Genomic DNA, 25,956 nt, shown 5'->3' with positions numbered 1-25,956 from the left:
AGAAGGGAGCTTGCTGCAGATATTTTAACAGCCTTTGAAAGAATGACAGTAGCTCTTAAAGAAACCTAGAAGCTTCCTCACTTCTGTAGAATTCTTTAAAGAGCAGCTTCTTAAATGCCAATTTTTATGAAGTACAGAAATAGTTCGTTCAGTAGAAAGCTGAAGAGATTCCCAGAAAACCTTCAAAAATAAATGACTTTACTTACAGCCTCAGCTAATCCAGGAAAACAAGTAATATGACAGAGACCCTTTTATTAGGCAACAAAAGGCTACTGCCATTTATTATCTCTTTTCTCACTCTGCTTACAAAAGTGAAAATCCAGTTGCTACAGGAACTATTTTCTGGTGAACAAAATGCAAAAAACAAGCTGTCATTTGAGTAGCAGTGTCACATGCAGTGTGACATCATTTAGGTAAAATTCCTCACTATTTCTAGTAATCAGTTCTGTCATGCAGAGCGGTGGTACATCATGATTACTCAGGGAAGCCTAGTCACTGGGACATCACACATTGGTCTTGGCTTGTTTTCCCAACAGTGCTATCATGGGTAGAATTGCTCCAAGATTGAAAACAGCAGAGAGGAGCTATGTGTCTGTTTGGGTGCAGCTCAAGAAACTGACCCTTTCCATACTAATAGGCTCCGTGTCACCTGGCCTAAGTATCTCACCATGGCTGCCTGGCATGAAACTCACATCACAGTTGTCTCCAATTCACCTCCTGCATTCACATTTTAGAGCTTTACTGCATATTTACTGTTTGCTGTAGCAAACACATGTGAGGCAAAATAAAGACACAACTACAACTCCAGAATCTGCCACACTCAACCCATTTTCTCTTCCCCGTGTTTTTCTCACAAAGATAAGTTGGGCACAAAGCAGCCTTTCTGCTGATGGTCTTCAGGAGAGAGTAAACCAAACAAGCAATCACAGCACATTTTCTGTTGGCTAGAAAAATGAAAAATGGGAATTGTTCTTGCATCTGACATCATAAGGAAGTACACTGATAGTACTGTGATATCCACAGGCACAATTAATGACCTAATTCTCTTGATTCCCTGGTTTAATACATCCAGGCATTTCTACAGAGGGAGAAAAATAAGAATAAAATCACTAAAGGGTAATGGCAAAAATCATCATACAGAAAAATCATGAAGCAGCATGAAGCTGTAGGTGTTTCAGTTGTTTGAATTAAGTTCTGAGTTAAGTGACAGATTTAAATTAATAAACATTTTGTTTAATCATTTAAGATACTGAAAATCTATTACTTCAGTCCTCAATCCAAGCAAGTTCTGAATTGCTAGCGTATAGCACAAGAAAAAAAAAAACCAGCTTTCATCACAGCCATAAATAAAAAAAAGAAGGAATAATTGTTTATTTGCTGCCATAGATCTTAAAGGTTAGGTTGAAAACACAACTACAGTTAGGAATAAATAGAGGACTTCAGTCTCCAAGGCCAGGTCAGGATCACTACAGCTGAAAGATACAAAGCCCATGTCAACAAGAAGTGTTCTCGCTGCTCTGCACACGTAAGAATTTACTGAATTTTCTGTGGAATAGATTTAACTCCTTTAACTTCCCAGCTCAATAGGGTATTTCAAGCTCTCACACATATGCCTCCATACATTTGCAGCAACAGCAAAACAGGGAGGTAGAATCAAATCAGAATGAATTAATATGCACTATGCAAGCAGTCAGCAAACGCTAGGAACAGCAAGCATCAGCAATCCACTGCTGTACATGAAACAGGTGCTTTTTTTAATTCAGTGAAAATTACTAATTTACCTCATCAATATCAGAGCATATCACTCCATTCCCTGTGAATCCGTCAGGGCATGGGCCGCACTGAATTCCTTCAGCTGTCTCCATGCACCTGACTCCCCTGAAGCAGGAACTTGTTTCACACTTGGGTTTGCTACGCCTAGGAAGCGGAGTTGGAAAATTCACCATTCCCAAACCTATAATGCAAAAAGAAGAGCAGTTTTAGCAATTGAGAGAAACATCAATCATGGCTTTCGGCTGGCAAATGTTCTGAAAAGATCCCCAGGATGCTGCTCAGCTGGGACTTTGCTTTTCTACACACTGCTACCAGCTGTGCTATGGCTGAAGAGATTTCATGCTGGCAACGGCCCAGCAGGGTGTTTCATCCCTAGATGCGGGAAATTAAGACTGCTTTGTTAGGTTCCCATACTGCTCCTGGCTACACGTGGGGGCCCTCCTGCTAGGTCAGTCCCAGTACAGATCTATTGCTGGCCAGGACAGAAAACTGCAAAAGCCAGTGTCCTCATATGACCAAAAAATGCTGAAGGGACTAAAGTTTGAAGGTACAAGGCTCTTTTCTGGGTATTTAGCAGCATTGCTACTTTGTAAGAAAGACAATGCCTTGATTTTATAAAAACATATCTGACAAGTACAGGGAATAAAGAAGCAACAGCTGGTAGCCTATGAATGCACACCTGGACATGTAAGCACACTCAGACAAACAGATACCAGCACTGTGCAAAGGAAAGATTTTCCAAGGCTCTGGCTGGTGTTGACACCCAGTACCAATGTGTGGACGACACCTTCGCATTTGTGCATGATTAAAGACTTTTTCCTCAGCACTAGCGTAGTTTAAACTTGGTTGGAGCTCAACTCAATCTTGTTATTATGGATAGTTTGGAAGAAACAATCAAAAAGACATGGTACCTGTAAGGTCTTTTACTTCACTCACTGAGGCACTATTTTCTGTTTTTATACTGAGCGCATACGAGTCCTGCATTTGTGTAAAAGGGCCATGCTGTAGCATTCGGGAATATATCTCTTTTATTTAGTGAAAAGATGGACGCCTTCTTTTGGATCTTGCTGCTGTTAACCAGTGACAACCTACAGAGAACCAGACTACTTCCAGACAGACTATCTGAGATTTTCCTCAGACTGACAGCTAGTGCAGAATACGATTCCTCAGTTGTTTTCCCACTAAGTCTGATGGTTAGGCATTTGACAGTGTCTCCTTCCCTGAGAACATGTGGTACATCATCATGGCAAAGCAAGAACTGACAGCAATGTTAGGCAGTACTGCTTGTTTACAATGTTTTTATAACCCTATTGAGTATAAAAACTTTTTTTTCATCTGATAAACGGATTATTAGTAAAGCTTTTTCTCTAATGAAAATCTATTTTATATTTGTGATCAACATATCTACGAACTTTGGAAACAGTATTTTCTGAAAGTACTTAGATGCCAAGTAAAACTGATGTTAGTTTCTAAATGAATGTACATCTCATATAGTTTTCTTTTACAAGCAGTGCAGGAATACTCACACTTACCACAAGCTTGGCACTCAGCTATGGTATTTCTCAAAAAAGTTGTTTCCTTGACCTTAAGAATACAGAAAATAAACACTGTTTAGATACAGGTAGTTTGTATCTGGCTGAACCAGCAGAACCATTACAATTCTTCCTAATATGCCACTCAGACAACTCAAAATATACATCATCTTGAAATCAGTTGCTCTTTGTACTCCATAAAGTTAAGAACAGTACTAATGGTAATACTTCAGTTCAGCAGGTTTATGCTCAACAACAGCCATGCGCTTCTAAATCCAGCACTGAGAGCAAGCAGCAACTGGCACAAATTCATGTCCAATTCAGATATACCTGTACCAGGATCAATCAGGTTGTTTCTTCTCACTGTGTCATGCATCTGAGGCAGTGAATTCAATGCAGAAGCTTACTGCTTACACATATTCTCCACTGACCCCACTGAAGTCACAAAGCTTGGGATATTCCACAATAAGGTCCTTATACAGTACCTGTTGTTTGAGAAGGTCTTTCACCTCTCCCAGTATCTGGTTCATTTGCACCATCTGATTCATCAGTTGCCTATTAAAATCACCTGTAGGGAAACAGCAACAGAAGAATACACAATGAATAACATTTTTTCATTTGTCATTATTGTCTCTGAAATGCAAGATGGAAGTATCTTGAAAGCCAAGGAGGCCACATACTGCTGTTGTTTAAGTCCTGTAGCTACGCTTAGAGCAAACACAGTATCTAATTTTAATTGTTACAGAGGGATTTACATGAAAGAGATTCTGCTGGACTGAACTGAACAGTATGCCACAGAAACGACTAGAGAAAGCATGAACACCAGCCTGAGACCAGTAACCCTAAATGAAACCACGCGGTCACTCTGACCAAAACAGCCTTTTTAGTACCTGTGCAGTCACCTGGCTTTTCTTCCAAAAGACTACTCACTGCTCTGTGCACTAGTTCCACAGTCACTTTTTCTTCTAGAGGGGTGCAGAAAACAGCTACTCAATACAACTGAAGGGGAATGTTTGCAATACCTCACTTAGGAAAGGAAGGCAAGGAAGAGGCATGAAGCATCTCTACACGAGATGGGGGGGAGGGAGTGGGTCACATTGCCTAAGTACAGTCCATGTCACCAAAACCAATTCCTGCACACTTTCCAGAGTGAAACCACCCAACATTCAGAGCCAGCTCATCATATAGCTCTATGTACAAAAAGCAGTCACTCTGACCAAAATGGCCATTTTAGTACCCATGCAGTCACCTGGCTTTTCTTCCAAAAGACTACTCAATGCTCTGTGCACTAGTTCCACAGTCACTTTTTCTTCTAGAAGGGTGCAGAAAACAGCTACTCAACAGGCTACAAATTCTCAGACAGTTCTCAAAACAAAAAAATAATTTAAAAAAATCTGAGAATAGATAGATAAAAAGTTCCATCTATAATAAACTATAGGAAAGGAATAGAATTGATCTACAATTTTTACACAGGATTCGTACTTGTTAAACAAAATCAATTTTGACCCAATGCCAGGAAAAAAACAAAAAGTGCGTTTAGAACACTAGTCTGAGTTTGTAGCTCACTTAGAAGCTTTGAGCTTTCTCAAGCCAGCTATTTGTTTACTTCCTCTATTTGCTTCTCAAAGTCTATATGCCAAAACAAATGCAACAAATACCTGCTGATTTGCATTCCAAGCAGGCTGGTTATTTTGATATTATGTCTAACAGCTTCAGGGAGGTTTATCCATGTATTTCTTTGAGAGTATTGTAAGCTTGCACGAAAAATACTTTTCTTAATGTTAACTTCACTGTTTGGTACTTCAGAGCATTTCTCGGTGTTTGCAAACATTCTAGTGCAAATTGTACAATTCCACATATACTACTTTTTCTTCATTTCAGATTTTCTTACAGCAAGTGTAAAGACTCAGGAACAACCTATTCAAGATCCTACCTCTCCGAATGTCCCATTCTTTTCTTATTTTTATCTGGAGAGGAAGCTGGTAAAAGTTAATATTATGAGTATTTCAGAATCCCATAAGAGAACTTAGCATGCAAGCTGTCAGATACTGGAGTTTGTTCTTGTTTTGTTTGTACTGTTTTTAAGCATAAAACAATTCTTGGCATTTGACTGAAATCAACAAAAAATCTCAAGATTTCAGATGTTTCTTTGTTGGTCAATATTTGAATGAAAAAGCAGATCTATTTTTTTTACACTTAAATTTGGCAGACTGTCCACTGTTAAGGTGGACTAAACATGTTATACTGATATGAACTATGTGTCCCACTGGCAAATTTAGATAGCAAAGCATAAACAGGTGAGCAACAGTATTATTTTTTTCCTCCTACATTTAAAGCTAAGTCCTACGGTAAGCCTTACCAGTAGCAGAATGGCTGATGACTCATGGTAAAAACCTGGAGAGGTCATTTAGGGTGCTGCTGGGACACAGCATGTTGTAAAATCTACTGGGGAGTGGCATTTTTCCTGGGAGCAAGCAGGGTAAGCCACAGGTACACATTGAAGGCATATGGTTATCCTGTGTTACTACACAGTCTCTCCCATAACTGCCCTACTTAGGTACTTCCCTAGTACAGCTAGTGTCTACGTCTGTATTTTGAGTCAGTAACAATGTACCGGAATAGCTTTCACAATAGCAGAATTGTAAAATCACAATGTTGGAGAAGACCTCCAAGATCGAGTCCAACCATCCACCTATCACCATTACTTCCCCACTAAACCATGTCTCTTACAACATCTAAAACATGGTTGTCCAACCTTCTGGTTTGCTTGGGTCACACAGAGCAAACAGGAATTGCCTTGGGCCACATATAAAATATATAACAAGTTTAATACATATAAGTAACATTTTAAAAAATGTATTTCTTATTAAAATATAAAAAATAGGGAGCAGCAAAATCATAAAACTAGTGTGATGACCTTGTTTTGAGAAACTGATAATGCGTCAGGCCAGTTCAAAGCCAGTTCAAAAACTCCCACTGAGTTCTCAATGTGTCCATCAGAAATTTTTTGATGAAATAATACCATTCCTGTGCTTCATCCTTGACAGCAGTTGTTCACAGATGTGTGTACTACAAAAAGCAATTACATGAATCCGGAGCGATTGTGAAACGAGGGATGTTCTCTCCCAGTAGGACAGATCTTATTAAAGCTTAGAAAGTAGACATGTTCAAATTTTTTCTTTGAGTTGAATGTCTCACTGCAACTCCATACATTCCATGTGAAAATTCGCAAGTAATGCATTTAAGTCAAATAAAAATAGAATTGCAAATACAAAAAAAAAAAAAGAATTTTTTTGAAATCTTGACACCTGCTCTCAAATTCCTGCATCAAACTGTAAAGCATATTTTTCACTGTTCACAGGACTGTGTTCAGTCAATATATCAAAATGTATGAAATTATTTGCTATAATTTCAGCATGCCGTAATTTAAGTTTCATTTGAAATGCTGTTGTCTGAAACACAGCACAATCAAGGTGATTTTCACCTCAAAGACACATGTTTAACTCAACTAAATGAGTGGTCAAGTCCATCAAAAATGCTATATCTATGAGCCACATTTAATCTTCATGTTCTGGCACACATCCTCCTTTTGATTCCACAAAAGACTTGATTTCCGTTTGCAAATCATAAAGCCTAAATTTTTTGCATTTTACCCCTACTTTGCCATCTTTCTTCAGATAAGTAAATGATGACCCCATAATCAGCAGCCATACTTCTAAGGAACTCTTAGAACAGGGCTTTATGAAATTCAGAGTTTGATGACTTCTTACATGGCATTAACTGAAGTTTTTGCATGTAGATTTTCTTGATGCCTGGTGCGGTGATATTTCATGAAATGTGAGTTACTGGTGTTAACTGCATCATCTTCTACTACTTTTTTTAAGACCCTCCTTTTTAGAATCATCACCAGGGCACCATCTGTAGCCATACCAGATAGGTTGACAAAGGTTAGAGAAGAGTTTTTATTTTATATATTTAATGTTTGCTTTTTTTAATTTATTTTATATATTTATTTTAATGTGTTTTTTTTTTTAAGCCATTTCATACAAATCAACAAATTTAATTATGCCTTTCTATCTCACCCATTTCTTCAGTGACGTTATATTTGTTATCAACACCTCTAATAGATGCAAGCTGTATCTGTAGCATCAGTACTTTGATTTATTATTGAAGTGTAAAACTTCAAATTAGCAGCTTTACTCTCTAAATATTTTTTGATTGCTGTTCCTATTTCTTCAGTCGACCTGGCTATAGACTGGTGAGACAAACAATATTCTAGAAACATCCATTTTTCTTTTCTAATCAGGACACGTTATATCCATCATGCTTACCATACATTTGTTAACAAACCCACCATCAGGAAATGGTTTTGGTTTTTTTTTTGCAATCAGATCTGGTATCACACAACTAGTTTTTAATAACAGAGTCCATTTAACTTTTTTTTTTTAAAAAAAAGTATTTTGTTGAGCCGACAGAATTTTTTCAGTTCCTCTATTTCGTCCTCATGAAACATTCCTTGATATGCATCAAATTTCGCAGCATGTTTCTGCATATAATGTCTTCTAAACAGTAATATTTGAAAACTGACAGTATTTCCTTGCAAATTAAGCATAATGTCATATAAGTCAGCACTGCACCCTCTCCAAAGCCCACGACAGAGCTGCCATCATGATGACTTGGCAGCAGGTGGCACATGCTGCAGTACAAGCTGTGCTGGGCCACATGGGGCCTGTGGGTTGGACACACTAGATCTAAGCATTTTTTGAACACCTCCATGTATGGTGACTCAACCACCTCCCTGAGCAGTCTGTTCCAGCACCTGACCACTCTTTTGGAGGAGATATTTTTCTTAATATCCAGCCTAAACCACTCTGCTGCAACTTGAAGTCATTCCCTCTCATTCTATCACTGTTACATGGAAGAGGCCAACCCCCTTCTCACCACACCCTCCATTCCAGTCATTGTAGACAGCAATGTCCCCTCTGAGCCTGCTGCCTTTCCAGAAGAAACAATCCCAGTTCCCTCAGCCACTCCACATAATACTTGTGCCCCAGATCCCTCATCAACACTTGAATTCAGAGAAGGATTTGAAGAACTATTGTCCACAAGCAACCAAAGGCCCTTATCCATAAGCCTGAGGTTATGGCAGGAACCTATTTGCCCATATTTTCCTTGGATCTTGTATAGGTCCTTGGATCAGTTGGCCAGCTCCATTGCTCAGCTAATCAGATCAGGCAAATTGACACAAACACTTGGTTGTATGATTTCAGAAAACTGAAATGCCTCATACATATTGTGCCGCCTTCTAGCTCTCTTGGGAGCTGATATTGGCTTAAGCACCCCACCACAGACTAATCCAGCAAAATTAGTCCTGAGCCATTGTTCAGAGAGGTTTTGGTTACTAAGCCAAAATTAGAAATCAGCTGTGACTGAGGGATGAGCAGTAGTTGATTTCTTGTCAGTCTGCTACACAAAGAAGATGCATACAGAAGTTACATGCATAACTACAGAGAGGCAGGTTTAAAATAAACAGAAGGAAATATCTCCTAACACATATAATGAACTTCTTGCCAGAAGACAGTGTATTCAAAATCAGTCCAATCCATGGAAGAAAACATCTATCAAGTACAAAGACTCCAAAGCTCTCTTTACTACTGCTAGAGAATTTGTGGAAAACTACACTTCTCTCGCTCATATGCTAATCTGTGTGTTGCCACGCTGTCTTTAACCATAGCCAGGTTTTAAAAAAACTCTTTAATTTGGTGCTACACACCAGTTTTTGTGTATTTATTTATTTAACACTATGCCAAGTTCAGGCACCATATATGAACCAGATGTCCTCCAAAAGTCCATTCTGACATGATTTTTGTGATGCTAATTAAAAATAGCATACTGGTCTCATCTACTAAAAACCAATGCATCTTGCACTTTATTTTCCTACATGCATGGAAAGACCCAAATACATATTTCTCTTTTGCCCAATCATCATATTGTATGACATGTTATACTGCCTAATTGTTTCAGTCTCACATGCTAAGCACTAAGGAATGCTACTGCTATAGTAACGAGCAATGACCAGATGAACAGTCAAAATCATGCAGTTTTTCAGGTCAAAAGCTCTCCTCCAATGGTTTTGATTAATATGAAAACATGTTTTTACCAAAATATATAGGTATTACACACCCATGGAGGAAGTATTCACATTTCTGTTTTTTCTGGCTGAAGGTAAAATTGTGGTTATGTGACATATTGCTCCTGTAGAAGGGACAAAGTGTAAGGCAGCTGAGTTAATATTGCTGTTGGAATGTTTGCATCTATTCCTTCACTGGATTTGACTATAGAGACTTTGAATAAAATTGTGAGGGATTTTTTTCTTTAATATTAGGTTTAATATGGTACTAATTACACTCAAAAGTTATGAACAGTATTTGAGCTCTAGTCCAAATAGCTCAGCCACACTGAAGGCAGACAGAGAGAAACAATACTTCTCTATATTACTACTGATCATACTATTTATAATGAGAAAAAAAAAGTGACAACTGAGAAAGCTTCAAATCTGCAATCTTGGAAATGTTGCTCAGAAAGCACAGAATTTTTCCAGAATAAATCACTGCTTTACCTGTCCTGTGTATTTGTAAATCCCTGTTAATTTGCAGGAAATAATAAAAAAAAAGACCTTTGAAAATAAAGCTGTGGGTTTTTTTTTGTTCAGACATACATGTTGAGGAGCAAGAAAACAGAAGCGTGTGCAACAGGGGATTTATTTAGCTACAAGCCAAAAAAGATTTCATTCCAACTGCAAAGCACCGATTCCTCCATGCACATAAGATAGGCAAGATGCTCTGACACAAACTGTGCATCTAGTCTCCCAGTGACATCAAATGTATTCTAACCTAAAGCAGCAATGCCACAGGGTTAGGACAGAGGACAGGGAAGGATGAGAAAATGAGTTTTTCATGAATTCTATTTCAAGCCTCAAACTCACTTTCACACACCCCCCCCCCCTTGTCACGTATTTACATAAGTACAGTGTGAAGTTCAGTTACCATTCAGCGAGAAAGTAGATTAAGGGACTAGAAAGTTCAGATAGGGCAGTCCAGCCCACATTCGCTGCACTGAGAGATCACGCTTGCCTGTCACATGGGACTGCATCCTGCCAGAGTGCATCCTTGCAGGAATCCCAACAGCCTCTGCCCCCTTTTTTTTTTCTCCCATGTTCCCAGCTCAGGCTTCACAATACATAGCACAGGAAGACGAGGAATTCATCCTGCATCCAATTCCCAGCCCAGCAGATCAACAAAAGTGCCAGATAGCTCGTGGCAGAACTATAATGGCTGGCTTGCATTGTTTCTTCCCAAATAGATGCACAGGCGCTGTAACTGCTCCACCAGCATACCCTGAAGCCTCCTGTGCTCCTCCTCATCCCTCATCCTTACCATGCCCAGGACATTCAGATGGCCAACAAAACCTGACACAAACAGACCACAATAAGAGAAGTATGGTCTTATGAAGTTATGCTGAAAAGCCACTTAATCAGACAGCCTCCTCTCATAGATTAACAGCACTTCGCATTATCACTAATTTGTGTTAACGCAATTATCGTGGTAATTTGTTTGTTTTCTCTCCAAACTGAGATATTTATAAAATATTCACAAGATATTATCGCGGATGCAACTGAGTGAAATAATTATCATTACTTCTCTGTAGAGCTTATTCGCATTTTTACTATTCACCACCACAGTTTTTCTGCACTAGTATCTGAATGAACTGGTTGCTGGCCTTACCAGTGTACTGAGGAGCAGATTCAATCTGTTGAAGAAAACAGTCTTGCAGGTTTCCTGCTTGGGCAAGTGTTCCTCCAGTTACCAGCTTCAGCTCATCCAGTGTATCCTGAAGTGAGAAGAAAAACAGAGAGCTCACGATTTGGCTACAATGGTGGAAGTAACATGAAATATCAGAGAAAGATTAATTTTTGCATGGAGATCTCCGTTTCCTTGGCGTGCAGGGCTCCTATGCTGTCCCTTCAAGACCATCCATCACCATTTGAACTGTAATGAAATCTCAAACTTCTGCCTCACAGATTTTCATATAGTTGTGGTTTTATTTATTTATTTTTCCTCCCTACTATTCCAATTCATGTGATCTGACATACCAGGAGGTTCAGATTTTTTAGTTTATTTTTACATCTTCAGTATACAAAATTATTTTGTTGAACTGAATCCAAATAAACCTTTCCTGTCTCAAACAATTTTACATTCAAATCAGGAAAGCCGGCACCTTAGTGATTCCCAATGTTCAAGTCTGCAATGAAACAAAGCAAGGGTGTAGCCTGGGGGCAGAATGCATTTTCACCTTCTAATGCACATTTCACATTAGGGATGATGGAAGATGGTTGTGGGAGATACTGTTTAGCTTGGACTACTGATACAGAAATGATAGCAGGCTATGACAATCCCTGATTGGGAGAGAGAGAGAGAGGCAGAAAAGCTCTAATTGTAGTCAAACAGATGAAGTTTTGACATTCATCTACCACCACTTGAGTTGCCTCTTCTTTTGTCTTCTCAGTCCATGTGGATCACCATTGAAAGAAAAAAGCACATGCATAAGCCAAGAGCTCTTTTAAAATGGTCATGAAAGGCTGCATCTGTTGTATCGGCCAAGAACTTATAAAAAGTTCAGTCCCCAAGAAGTACTTCACATCAAAAGTGACAGAAACTGTAATTTTATTTTTTTAATAAGCTAAAAATTACATTTGAAATGAATAGCAGATTACTGGGTTCAGCGAAGCTGAGATTTCAGCTGTTCCCTAAGAAACTTGCACTTAAATTTATTTCAAAAGTCTGGATTCAGTAATCCAGAGGATCTCTACTGGTCCTTTTAAGTGCTCAGCCTCCTCCCAGAATTCCTGCTCACCTCTGGTTTCTTCAGGAAGGCGCGCAACTCTACTGCTGCTGATCTCTCCAATAGAGTTGAAAATGCTTTTGGCAGATCCTGAAGAGCACCTACTTGCAGACAGTCCAGATACAACTCTATTGTACAGAATTCCTGCTGTAGGCCACTCAGCCATAAGATGACAGTGTGGGGTTTCCCATCAGCCAGGTGTACGTTGCTAAAAATCACTGAGTTCAACCTCCCATCATTCTTCAGATAGCGAAGTATCACTGGCACAAAATACAGAGAATGACTATCAGAGGGTGACAAATAATCTATGATTGATCAAACAAAATTCTGTGGAAACCTGTAATGGCTCTGGTATTTTTCACTCATGCCAGCTTTGATAAATGCAGAAATAAATGCTAAGAATAAATGGGACGCTGACTTTTAGAACAGAAGCATCAGAACTCCTGTGCAGCTCCTGGTTTGTAAGATAGTACAGAAACATTCCACTGCTTTCTCTAGGCTTTTTTTATAGGCTGAAACAATAAAACACATCACCTGAAACTACATAACATTCTAGAAAAATGGTGATAAAGGTAACAGGTGTAGCTGACAGGTTGCTATTAATGCTCTTGCATGTATGCATCTCATAGACCCAGAAATATCCTGTAGCAGAAACGTACAGCTAGAAAATCAACTTCAGTGATGTTTATTGCACTCAGCAAAGCCATCTGACCATGTATACAAATGCAACATTAAAGCAATGGAAGAAAGTATAATTCTGAGTATGTAATCTGCATTTCAGAGTTTCAGGTCTTGCATTTTGGTCACAACAATCTCAGGCAACCCTACAGCCTTGGAAAGTGGCTGGAAGGCTGCCTCATGGAAAAGGACCTTGGTGTACTGATGGAAAGTCAGCTGAATATGAGCCAGCAGTGTGCCCAGGTGGCCAGGGAGGCCAGTGGCATCCTGGCTTGTATCAGAAATGGTGTGGTGAGCAGGACTAGGAAGTAATCCTGCCCCTGTACTTGGCACTGGTGAGGCCTCACCTTGAGTACTGTGTTCAGTTTTGGGCACCTCGGTACAGCAAAAAACATTGAGGTGCTGGAGTAGGTCCAAGGAAGGGCTACAAGGCTGTTGAAGGGCTTGGAGAATATGTCCTACGAGGAGAGACTGAAGGAACTGGGGATGTTCAGTCTGGGGAAGAAGAGGCTGAGGGGAAACCTTATTGCTCTCTTCAAACACCTGAAAAGAGATCACAGTGAAAGCAGAGATGTTCTCTTCTCACCAGTGACAGGTGAGAGGATGAGAGGAAATGGCCTTAAGCTGGACCAGTGTAAGTTTTGCTTGGATACCAGGAAAAAACTTCTTTACAGAAAGGGTTGTTAAGCAGTGGAATAGGCTCCCCAGGGAGATGGATTGAGTTACCATCCCTGGATGTGTTTAAAAACCATTTGGATGTGGTGCTCAGGGACATGATTTAGTGGAGGGCTGTTAGAGTTAGGATAGTATGGTTAGGATGTCGTTGGACTTGATGATCTTTAAGGTCTTTTCCAACCTGACCAATTCTACAATTCTAAGGAGCCAAGCCACAGACCCTAGGTGCCTTTGCAGCGAAGCACTAGCTCTTCTCAGCATCTGTCTCAAGTCACACAGAGTTGCCACTACTGCATCAAACAAGAGCTTACACATACTTTCACCTACAAGGAATACCTAATTGAAATGAGGACAATTAAAAATTAGGGAGACAGGGGAGCAAAAATGCTTTTATCAACTTCAGAGAGGCTGTGGTCTAACACTGAATTCACTCTATTCAGCTAACAAATTTTCCTATCAACTTTCCAGTACTAATATGCTCTCTGATGCTGTGATATCTCTGCCTGTAGCAGGCATATACCTAGTAACTCAAAGATTCCTCAGAATTTTTCTAATTGCTTAGTCTAGCAATTAAAATAACCCAGTTTTATACCAGCATGAATAGTGCAGAGTACATCTCTGTCTTTTAAGTCTACACTAGCACTAAAGCCTCAGCAGCTGTGATCAATATCAGGAATGTTTTCACTGTTGTCTATGTCAAAATGCTGCCAGTACTGAGATTTCCGCAAAGGTGCATGAGGTCATCAGTAACTTGCTAAAATTTGCTGGCCAGCTCAAAGAACTGGCAAGGTAAGAGTATGTTGCAAGCGTTTTACTTACGTAAATATTATGCATGCTGCATCATAAAATAGCAGGGTCTTCGGATCTAGGACTTGTATTCAGAGTGACCAAATGCAGCATTAAGTTAGAGAAAGGAGGAGGAGATGGCAGCAGGGCTCTGAACAGACCCTGCCAGAATAGTTTCAAGACAAAAAGAAGTCTGGCTTGCATGAAGGATAAAGTATTCCTTCCATAGCCAAAGCCAAATACCCATCTGGTAAACTAGAGTAGGCTCTGAAGGGAGATTTTACTGGATCATTGCCTCTGTACAATTTAACCCATCCAAGACCCTGAATTCATTTTTACTGCTATGTCATCTTACACTGACATTCCTGCGAGTAAGCATCTCATCTGCACTGTTTAAGAAACACTTGATGGAACTACTAATCCTGATAGTAAATAGGGATCACTTCACTGACTAGTTAAATTTTATCAGTTTTATGCATTTACTAATGTTTATTCCAGAAAGGATCTGTTAAAAAATGATAAGCAACCCAGGGACTCTATTTGCAATTTGACTCCAAAAATACACTAGACAAAACAAGTTAAATTGACCAGCAATTCCTTAACTCATGCATGTAACAATCCACTGTGCATCAGTAAGACTACAAAAAGGTGACAGAGTTGAACCATTAACATAAACTCAATAGATACAATGGCAAAATCTCCCTCTCAGTGGCACACTATGTGGATACATCAATCTCGAGCCAAGTAAGACTTCAATATGGACTTTGCAAATCAAATGGAAAAGAAAAAATCTCACATTAAATGCATGCTTTAAAAAACACTTCATATTATATTTACTATCAAGTTTACCACAACAAAAATAAAACATCAGCAAACCATGAGGAATGCAGCTCACAAATAAACATGGCACTGCAGAAGGTAGATAAAAGCTTGGTTTGGGCTACTCAGATGAGACTTTGCCATGCAGAGGTGCACACATGTACCCTCAGTATATTTAGAAGTTATACTTTGATAAGACACCAGTCTTGGTTCACCACTGAAGTGATGATCTCCAGCCTTGAAAAGATCAGAAACAGCTCCCACACTCCGTATTTTCAACTTGCTCGATGATCTCCCAGAAGTGTTTTCATTGACTGTATGAAGTAGCCACAGGGGATACCAAACACTACCCCAGACACTACCAGAGAAATTGCATGTGAAATCACTGTGAAACACTGTTAACTACTCACTCAGGGCCATACATCTCAAACTCGGTGCACTAAAATAACAAGGAAGTGAGGACACCTCTGTGAAACAGACTTGCCTGTCTTTGATCCATCACCCCTTCACCACACATAAGTTACAAGACTCCTGAAACTACCGAAGGTAAACACGGCACTAGTCACCAACAGTACAGATCTCTGTGCGTTGCTCATCTGTATACCACAAGCCTGTCACAGGCACTTCTCAAATACAACACTAGCATACTGAGGACAAAACTAAAAGAAACCACACCAAGTCTGTTAGTTAAAGTACATCAGTAACTGCCAGGAATGTGGATATTCTTGCAAATCAAGAGTGTGATGAGATCAAAATTATTTACACACATGAATACATGCATTAGTATTTCTAGATAACATTTACAGGCATAATTGTGTGTGCATGTGTGAATGGGAGGGACAGAGGAAGTATGCATGATACATCACTTATTTAGCAATTAAGTAATAAGGAACTGTACTACAGTTACTGATGCAACTGTAATACCTCACGCACTCTCAACAGACACATAGCAGAAAAAGCCTTATTCTCTGACCTCAGAAGGATTTTGTAAGACACAACAAAAAACGTCATTGTTTTAACCTACTTCACTGCATTTTCCAAATAAAACCTGTGCTTTTATTCAGCACATAGAATAGTTTTCCTACATCTAAACTTAAATTTTTCAGTAGAGTTTCTCATAGCTAGGCTTAGACAGCTTTCTGACTACAATAGGCAACAGCAAAAAGCAGTGGCAAAGTCAATAACTTACATCACTTGGTAATTTTTCACTGTACAGCAACATTGCGATACATTTTATAAATATGGACATGGTCTCTCTGTTTCTAAAAATGCACCCCAGTTTTTACTCTGATTTCTAATGAACCAGTTTCAATAAATTAAGAGCAAATTAACCAAAAAGTCCTGTAAATGCTAGGAATGTTTGTCCTGCATAGTCACATTTAACCTCCAGGGTTAACAAGAGCGAGCCTTTCATATGCATGAGGTAGCATGTGCGTGTGTCCCTCACATTCCTCAGTAATAAGAACCAGTGATTACCCTTCAGGGGAAGAAGAAAAGAAAGAAAAACAAATTGATTCCCTTTTCTGACTTTTTTCCCCACCCCTCTTCCCAGCTCTGTGATACCAGCTGACTGTGGAGTCTGCTTCCCTGGCTAGGAGAGCGCAGCACCCTGTGAGCTGGACAAAGCAGCAGAGCTGGAGGATGTTGCCAGCATTCTTATCTTGCGAGGTGGCAACATGCAACAAAGAATGACCCAAGCATAAAGGTTAATCACATCATTTTCCAAGTTCTTCTGTGACATACCAATAAGAATGGACCCAGTCCTAGTTTTCCCCTACTTAACACAAACAACTCACCTTTGTTCATCCGTCCCATTACTGTAAACTCAAAATACTGCTTGTCATCAACTGGTGAATATAGGCCAAATACGGTGACTGTGCTCTTTGGCTGCAGTTTGAATGCTGAAAGCAAGAACACTTCATTCAGCATAGGATCCCCAAGTGCTTGTTGCAGGAAGCTTGTTACCTCTCTCTTGTTGGCATAGGAAAGAAGATCAATAACTGAAAAATAAAACAGTTTCAACAGTAGTTTAAATACAATGAGCAGAGAACAATGTACTGTGAAGCCAGTTCATCCATTATTGAAATGTTGGAAAGGCTTCAAGGAGATCTCACTGAAGCCTTCAGTACATAAAGGGAGATTCCAAACAAGACAGAGAGCAAGACTTATTCTGATAGTGACAGGTCAAAGTAGAACAGTTTTAAAGTAAAAGAAGGGAGATTTAGATTAAACGTTTGGAATTTTTTTTCATTCAGAGGGTGGTGAGGCCCTGGCATAGGCTACCCACAGTAGCTGTGGATGCCCCATCCCTGGAGATATTCAGACTTGATGGGGGCCCTGGGCAGCCTGGGCTGGTGGGTGGCAACGCTGCTCACAGCAGAGGTTTGGAACTGGATGATCTTTAAAGTCCTTTCCAACCAAAGCCATTATGCAATTCTATTCTACAATAGTTTATTAAAACAGAAATATTTAGTCTTCAAAATGATGTTCTCAAATACTTTCTGGTAGATCTCTTAAGGTTTTTGTATCTTTTGAGATACACTCCAATATGAAAGCTTTTCCAACTATTCCCTCTTTCATAAATTAAAATCCAGCATCAAAATTTTCAGAGAGATTTCTGGTTTGCTTATCCTAGGAATTATTTTGATTGCATTTGCAGGGCATCAATTAAAGTGCCAAAGAACCAGGTAAGTAATATGATATTCATTACCTCCTTCTCACTTCACTGACATCTCAGATGATATATTATATAAATAAAACTCATTTTCCCCTCTGGCACAGATAACGAAGACAGGTCTGACAAAAAGTAAAAAAACCTAAGGCAGAGTGAAAGCTATTTCCAATTTTTCTTTGTAATTTTTGCATGGTGCAGCAGCAAATGGTTTAAATACTATACTACTAAGTATGCCAGCCCTCTTACGGCCCTAAAACAACAAGCTAGTTTTTCCTCAATGTTTCTAAATCCATGATGTCTGCAAATTCAAACTATTCTACTAAGAAATCTAGTGATCTCCCATTGGAGCCTACTGCTGTCAGAGAAGTATATATATTACAGCCTTTCAGGGAAGACTAATAAACGACTACACACAAGCATTATTTAAATATATAGGCATATATAGCCATTGCACACCACTATCACTCCACAGACAAGGCCATCCTTACGTGACAGTGTTTCCATACACCACTAGGTGAAGGAGACTCAAGAGCAACCATAGCACAATCACACACGTACAAGGCCCTACCCACAGCCACGCAGTAAAGCCTGTTCACTCAAATGACAGCCTAGGCTCATGCTGTTTCCACTGATCATTCTGAAGCATCCACTCATTTGGGCACTGATGTCATTTCCAAAGAGATGCCTTTCCCTTCACCTCTCAAAAGCAATGAAATCTATATCATAGCTCACATCTAAAGCCTCACTGACTCCAACCCTTGTGGCTCTGCTGGCGACTTTGATTACAATATGCAGAAACAATGAGGCACTTGACTTGCATGCATTTGTAATGCTGTTGTCAACAAACATCTGAGATTAACTTGTCAAATTCCCTTTCTTTCACAGTTCAGACTTACAAGCATCTTAGGACAACCGCTGCTGCCACTGAAACCAGCAATGGCAAAAGGCTGAGTATTTTATCAGTTTTGATCTACACAAAGCAAAGCATCTGGTCAAGCAAAAAAATGAAATGTAACTCATGGATCTATACAACAATATTTGGAGGTAATAACTATTCTTAAAATACAACTGGATCACTGGAATACAGTACTGAGGTCTCTTACAGTGAAAAACCACGTTTTTTTTCCAGTCCTAGGTCTGCTTGCTGACTTCATATCAAACACCAAACTATTGCTAAAACAACTATTAACTATGACAAAATTTCTGCCTAACCTGATGGAAAAATTATTGGATCTCTTTAAATTTGTATTTATAAGTGAATACTCAAATTGGTTTGTTTAATATTTGCATTCCACAATCCTTTAGCAGCGCACTACTGAACTCTCTCTTGAAGTACCTTCACAAATGCATGTGTCAGAATCCATCCCATCATGTCAACTACATATGTGTCAGCAGAAGTGCACAGAAAATCAGTGACGCTGTGAAAATTCATTCTCCATCCTTAGGAGAGCTGGCAAGTACTCTTAGACTTTACAGAGACAACTTCTTGTTTGAGTGGGACATGAAAGAAAGATCTATAAGGATTTCAGATTTCATTTTTAAGGAGAATCACATATTTTCATTCCACTCCTAGAAAAGAGAGACTTGAAAACAAACTAATAGGACAGGACTGCCAAAGCTGGAAGGCACAAAAGCATCTGGTTTCAATAAGTGCACTAGGAGGGAAGACTTGGGCATGCCTGTAAGCACAAGTGCATGCGTGCATTCCCACCAAGCTGAAATGAGCCCACTTGCAGCACAGCCCAGGAGTCTTCTCCCTTCTGCTTTCCCTGATTCGTTCTTTTGCTGTTTGAAGGGACTTGCTCAACCTCCCATGAAGAAGGCATATGATAAATAGCAGCAATCCACTCTTTGTAGATAGGTCCTAAAACTTCAATACTTAAGTTAGGAACTAAAATATATAACAGAAAGCCTTAAGGAGGGGTGACATTAAATCAATTACAGAAGAGAGAAGAGCGCACAAGACAAAAGATTTCCTCCTTATTTCTGCTGACACAGTACACCAGCTTTCAGAACCCTTCCAAGGTTCCTCACCAGTCACAAATATCCATAGCCATATATATGAAAACAGCACTACTGCTCGACGCTTCCCAAGATGGTTGATGACACTCTGGTCACTGGGAGTGAAGCCCAGACTTCTGATTTTGAAGTGCAGGAATATCAGAGGATGTGAGCGGGGTCCTTCCCTGGCTGCTGCCTCCACTAAGCTAGAAGTCTGCCTTTTGTTGAACTTTTTTCTGCCTTTTTTTTTTCTTAAACAACACTATTCTCAGAAATACTTTCAATCAAGAAGGACTTTAACAGAGAAAACACAACCAAATTAACTTCTCTTGTAGACCTTCTTCACATGCCAAAGAACAGCTGATTAAAACGTCAAACACCATTCCGCAGGACAATGGAAGCTTAAGTCACCCGAGAAGCAGGGCGACAGCTTTACACCTCCCAGAGCAGCACGAGTGTTAGAGCTACACGCAGCTGCCGAGCGGTGCTCTAAAACAAAGCAGGTGCTGGCTCACTGCGTCCATAACGCTGCCGTCCAGAAGCAACCTTTTTTCCTACTCGAGTCCTACTTCACGCAGTGGAGTTTTCTCGACGAGTTTCTATAGCTCAGCACTTTACCTCTCACTTATGAGAGTGCATCTTGCAGTGCAAAGCACTCTTCGGATGTTCACGGTCCCCACAGAACCAGGCTGCTTTCTGACGACGTTAGCGGGCGAAGAATTCGGCGGAGGGATCAGCGAAGCCGCGACCCCGAGGGGACAAAGCGGAGCCGGAGGCGGCAGGGCAGCGCTGCCCGCTCCGCTCCTCCTGCTGCGGGCAGCCGCCCCGACTTTTCTGCTCAGGGCAGCCCCATCCCAAACCCGCCACCACCTCTATGAAAAATGATGGAAAAAGAGGAAAGCTCGCTAAAGCGGAGAGGGGCGGCGCAGGGCCCTTACCTCGAGGCGCGGGCGGCGCAGCACGGCCCGGGCAGAGCTGCAGGGCAAGGGGCAGCAGCAGCAGGGCGGCGCCGCGCTCGCACCCCATGGCGGCCGTGGGCCGGGCAGCGCGAGAAGACGGCGCGCCACTCCGCTCTGCTCCGGGCCCGCGTTTAACGGGGGCTGCTCCGCGTCCGGGGAGGGACGGGGCCGGCGGCAGGCCATTGGCCCGGGGGCTGGCGGGGGCTGAGCCGGGGCAGGGCGCAGCTGTCTGAGGTGGCACAGGTGGCTGCCGTGCGGGGACGTGGTCTTTCTTCGAACTTAGCTGCACCGGTTTTTTGTAGCTAATGAATGCCGTTGAAAGCTGTCGTGCGGACTGCAGTGCAGAGCAAACCAGGTTTCACTGAATCGTGGAATCGTTAAAGCTGGAAAAGATGCTTCAGATCATCTAGTCCACCTGCTGACCCGCTCTCACCATGCCCCCTGAATCATGTCCCTCAGTGCCACATCCACACGTTTCTTGACCTTCACCACCTTTTTGGGCAGCCTGTTCCAATAGCTAACCACTCTTTCTAAGAAGTTTTCTCTAATATCCAATCCGAACCCCTCCTGATGCACCTTGAAGTCATTCCCTCTTGCTCTATCACTGTCACCTGGGAGGACAATGCCCACCTCACCCCAACTCTCTTCAGTCATTGTAGAGTGCAGTAAAGTTTCCCCTGAGCCTCCTCTTCTTGAGACTGAGCAGTCTGGTTCCCTCAGCCACTCCTCGTAAGACTTCTGTTTCTAGAAGCCTTATGTGAGGAACATGGAGTCTGGCATCTACCATTTCTCTTAGAGTTCATTGGGGATATTGAGAGAGCTCAAACCAACAGACCTGGGGTTATTAGAAAAGGTTGCTTGTGTTAACAAACCCTTAGGCCTCAGGACTTGAAATCAAGTTCAGTTAAAAACAAACAACAATAACAACAAAACCCCAGCACTTTAGCTCTCAACTACGTTTAATTATTTAATTATTCAATTTTCTGTCCTAGAAGGTCCTAGAGTGTCAGCTCTGCTGACACTGAGGAAGAAAGACACAAACAAGTGAACCCTCTGAGGTTGTGCTGCCAGTCTGCTCTGTGTCCTTTGGAAGCCACCCTCAAAGCAGTGCCCCTCTGCACCTTGCTTACCAGGGACCCGCTGACTGCTGGGTGCTTCTCCCACCAGGGGCTTGCAGCATGCGACAGGCTCCCAACCTGCTGCCCTCCCCTCCTCATCCTGTGTCTCTCCACTCACTCCAGCCCACAGACAAACCTCTGCCACATCAGAAGCAGTTCAGGGAGCTGTGGCTGCTCCCCTGCCAGCTTGCAGCCCAGTGCACAGCTGGAATAGCTGGAGATGTCTGATATCATTTACATCATAAAAACAGGAGCAACAATAGCAGGAAAAATTTATGTTAAATGAGCAAAGTGGTGTTGATTAATGTTTAGCACATCAGGCATGGCATACAACTAATGAGGAGGACCACCTGTGTGCAGGGCAAGACACAACATGCTGCAGGACTGAGGCTGCCAGCATACAGGGAAGGGGAGGGTGGGCTGGAACAGCCTGTGGCTGCACAGGGTGCAGGCATGGTCTCATCTCCAACGTGGCTGCAATGGGATTCCCAAATACCTTCTGATGGCCTGTAGTTGCTTGCTCCCGAGATACTCTCCCACACGGTACATCCTCCATACCACAGAACACCCATACTTGTCTGTATGTGTGTTGACCCATCCTTCAGTTGCACATCTTTCTTTGCCTATTTGGAGGCTGCAGAGTGCTTCCTTTATATTGAATGTATCCCAGCACAGTGTTCTTCCTCACTGTGCTACACTTCCATGTATGTTTCTACACAACACAAAATGCCTCACTTTCACTCCCACCACCCCTGCTCATGTGGTGGAAGTGAGAAAGCGGCACAGTGATACCAATGGGCTGGCAGAGTGCTGCACCACAGAGAAAGGAAAACAGAGCAGTGGGTTTAGAGCATTACAAACCAGTTAGAAAGGTGAGGCTGAAAGGAAGATAGCAGGAAGCAAAGATGTGAAACAAAGAAAAAGAAAACCAAAGCCACAGGTATCCTAGGAGTTTAAGTTTCAGCCCAGAACCTGTCCCTAAGAATAACGGTGACAGCAGGTTATTAGCAGAGGCTAATGCCTGGATGTACAGCAGCACTGGTACTGCTCTATAATCAGTTAGCACAAAGGAGAAACTCTTTCATCACCAAAGAGCATTCTTTGACAACATAAGCATGACAGTATGCCCGCCTCCCCTTCTTGTTCCCCAGATTGCTCCTGGGCCTGGTCTTGCACACAGGAGGACAGGAGCAACAGTACTAATAATGCTCTTGTTAAGACAGATTAACAACTACAAATCTGTCTCAAATTTGGGAGGCTAAAATAACTGATAGCAGAGACTTGGTTCAACAGCTGAAGGCCAACTGAGCATGAACCAAAGAACAAATTATGACTATGACTCAACCATCTTGCCCCATAAATAACATGCAGTCTATAGCCCCTGTAGCTCACCTACTTGGTAGTGGATTGTAGTCAAGATTTCCCTTTAAGTAGAGAAGCCTTAACAGGTTACACCTGTGCAGAGATAGACCCCTTACACTTTGACATTAAGATACTTTGTTGATAGAGATCCTCAGAAAGTGATTAATTGTAAAGCTTTTTTAGCTTCTCTAAGACTGTATTTTAGATTTGTTGTGCACATATGATTTCTTAGCCATAAACTGGCAACCACGTCTCGGTGTGGATCCACCTTGGCTCCTTATCTCTGTGGTTCAAGTTCAGAAAGCAAATGAGTCTGCTCTGAGCCTTCAGGCTCACAAGAAATATCGTATATGAATGTGTTTAACCCTACCCTCTATGCAGTGTATCCGACCACCTCCAATCTTCTTAAGTTGCAGTTAGATTGCTACATTATATTTTGCTTATATAATGCTGCTTCTCTTTCATGAATGAACTGTATAGTGTAGTTTTTTCCAGCCATGATATTAGGTTTAAGTGCCTAACACAAAAACATCGTGAAGATCTGCAAAATCATCACAGCTTCATGTAAAGTATTCAGTTACTACTGCAGATAAAAAAGAAAATCTCATTAGATGGAAAAGTTTTGTGTTTGCCTATCTGGAGGAATGCTAACAATTATTTGCATCCATGTATGTAATTTCTTTGAGTTTATCAAAATGTAAGAAATATTTTCTCAGAAATTTCCTTTTAATAAACTATTTAATAAACCATTTTGACTTGTTTTTCACTTCTAAGTTACTTACAGTGAAGTCTTGCGGACTGGTAGTAATCAACTCAATGTGAGGAAGATCTCGTTCATGGCATTTTATTCTCCTTGCTATTTGACGTTTGAGTGCCAAATTCTGTTCTTCCTCTGCCTGCTCATTCGTTGAGCTTATTCACCATGCATGTTAGAACAAAATTTGGGAAAAAGAGCACAATAAAATGAAACAGAACAAGTTCACAAAATACATAAGCAGAAGTTTATGATAATGTTTAAGTTAGCCAGTATGCACAAATGCTACTGCAATTTTTCAAGTTTTCATTTTTGCTACAGACTGGAAGAGATTTTGTGCTCAAGCAAAACCTTCTTTAAGGGATTTTTACAAAGCATAGTGTTTATCTGCTGTCTGGATGGGACTATTTGACCTTGTAACCATCTGTTTGACCTTGTAACCATCATGTTCAATAACAACAACAGAATAATAGCCATTTCTTTTTCACTCTTGTGTTTTCTCTGACGTACAAACTCCAGCTTAACTTACTGAAGGTTGGCACCTTGAATACAAATCAGAAAGTGGTTATTAGGCATTATGTTTTCAAGAAACGTTCAGGAAACTTCAGTAAGGAATTTCTTTTTCACAGGAACGCAAGATTAACTTTTTTTAATAGAAGATACGCAAGTAAACTCCAACTGCTAAAATATTTGTTCTGCTTATTTTATGTAAACCAATGTAGATGTAGATGTAGAAAATATAGAGTCGCTGCCAATTTGATAGATTTTGCTTTGCAGAAGTCTTCATGGCCTGTGCAGATTCCAAGTAATGTGACCAAGGAGTTAGGAAGGAATCCCTGCTGCTTAATTTAGGTTTCATATTTTGTTCCTAATATCCACGAGGAGACTCACTGTTTTTATGGAGTTTTATGGATGATTAAAAACTGAGGTGCATGTAAAACCCATAATGAGAAGCCAAACAAAAAAGCCTTAATGCAAGTGAAATCTCAGTGAAGTACAACTCTAAACCACATCCTTCTGTACTTCTGTCAACATTTAGGAGTTTGATCCTGCCACATTTTCATTGCAAGGGTGTGTAGAAAGAATGTAAGGTTTCAAACACAGATTTCAGAGCAAGTTTTGCCTTTTCAGAAGTCACAAACTGAAGCTCCATTTTTTCAAGTCAAAGCATACATCCATTCTCAGAGCACGTATTTACATTTCATTGATAGAAACAGAAATTCCACTCAGGCAACCGAGAGGAAAATCTAATGGAAAGTCTCTGGATGAGGTAGGGAAGATGTTTATTGCCCTTTCCATCTTTGCTCTGGGCATCATAATGGTACAGAGATGAACTAGGCCCAAGGCAGAGCAAGGAAGGTCTAAGCCTTCTTGCAGTCTGTCATAAGGAGAGTGCTAAGCTGGTTTATCCTCCATACAGAAATGGTTGTTTGTGACACAACTTTCATTCAGATTTGAAACCATAGATCTGATGATGCAGGGAGGAAGAAACCTGGAGAGCCCTTGCTCTCCTCATTTTTGTGTGCTGTAGACCTGAATAGCAGACTGGTATCTTAAGACGTCCTCAGTAAAAACACACACTGCACGAGCTCATAATTAGTTGGTCACAAATGGTATCACACAATCAGATGTGCATATTTTTGAAGGCAAATTGCTGACGGCTTTTCGAAAGTCATCGTTTTCGCTCCTGTGGAAAGCCGTGACTTCGGGCAACACAACCAGCCCCGCGGAGCCGGGGTTCAACCACGCAGTATTCCAAACAGTAAATTTTTCACGGCTGGCAGGGTGATGGCCTCCTGCAACCGGGGCCGGGAACGGCGCGTGAGGGAGGAAGCCTCTAAACCAGGGACGGCCAGCGGTCCCTTTCCCCGAGGAGCTCCAGCCGCTTTTCCCTCCCGGGGGCGCTGCCGGGGGCGCTCGAGCG

At 41.0% G+C, this 25,956-nt stretch overlaps 1 protein-coding gene across 2 annotated transcripts in view; it reads right to left on the bottom strand.

Annotated features, from left to right (window-relative positions):
* THBS4 (thrombospondin 4) overlaps positions 1–22,433 on the bottom strand; it is a 40,117-nt gene extending 17,684 nt beyond the window's left edge. The window contains exons 1-7 of one of the 2 annotated variants that reach the window (XM_052670252.1): positions 22,413–22,433; positions 16,961–17,164; positions 12,219–12,466; positions 11,090–11,195; positions 3,791–3,873; positions 3,306–3,357; positions 1,782–1,954 (exon numbers count right to left, since the gene is read on the bottom strand). In XM_052670252.1, the coding sequence (XP_052526212.1) occupies positions 1,782–1,954; positions 3,306–3,357; positions 3,791–3,873; positions 11,090–11,195; positions 12,219–12,466; positions 16,961–17,093 (795 nt within the window). In that variant the 5' untranslated portion in view covers positions 17,094–17,164; positions 22,413–22,433. Of the gene's footprint in view, positions 1–1,781; positions 1,955–3,305; positions 3,358–3,790; positions 3,874–11,089; positions 11,196–12,218; positions 12,467–16,960; positions 17,165–20,777; positions 20,918–22,412 lie in introns of those variants that run through there. The other variant, XM_052670251.1, reaches the window with a different exon arrangement.
* Positions 22,434–25,956: the final 3,523 nt, after the last annotated feature.

This window comes from Tympanuchus pallidicinctus, unplaced genomic scaffold (assembly GCF_026119805.1).
Source record: "Tympanuchus pallidicinctus isolate F22 unplaced genomic scaffold, pur_lepc_1.0 scaffold9, whole genome shotgun sequence".
NCBI classification, from domain to species: Eukaryota; Metazoa; Chordata; class Aves; order Galliformes; family Phasianidae; genus Tympanuchus; species Tympanuchus pallidicinctus.
Note: the sequence above shows the minus strand (reverse complement) of the source record. Positions and strands in the feature narration are given on the sequence as shown.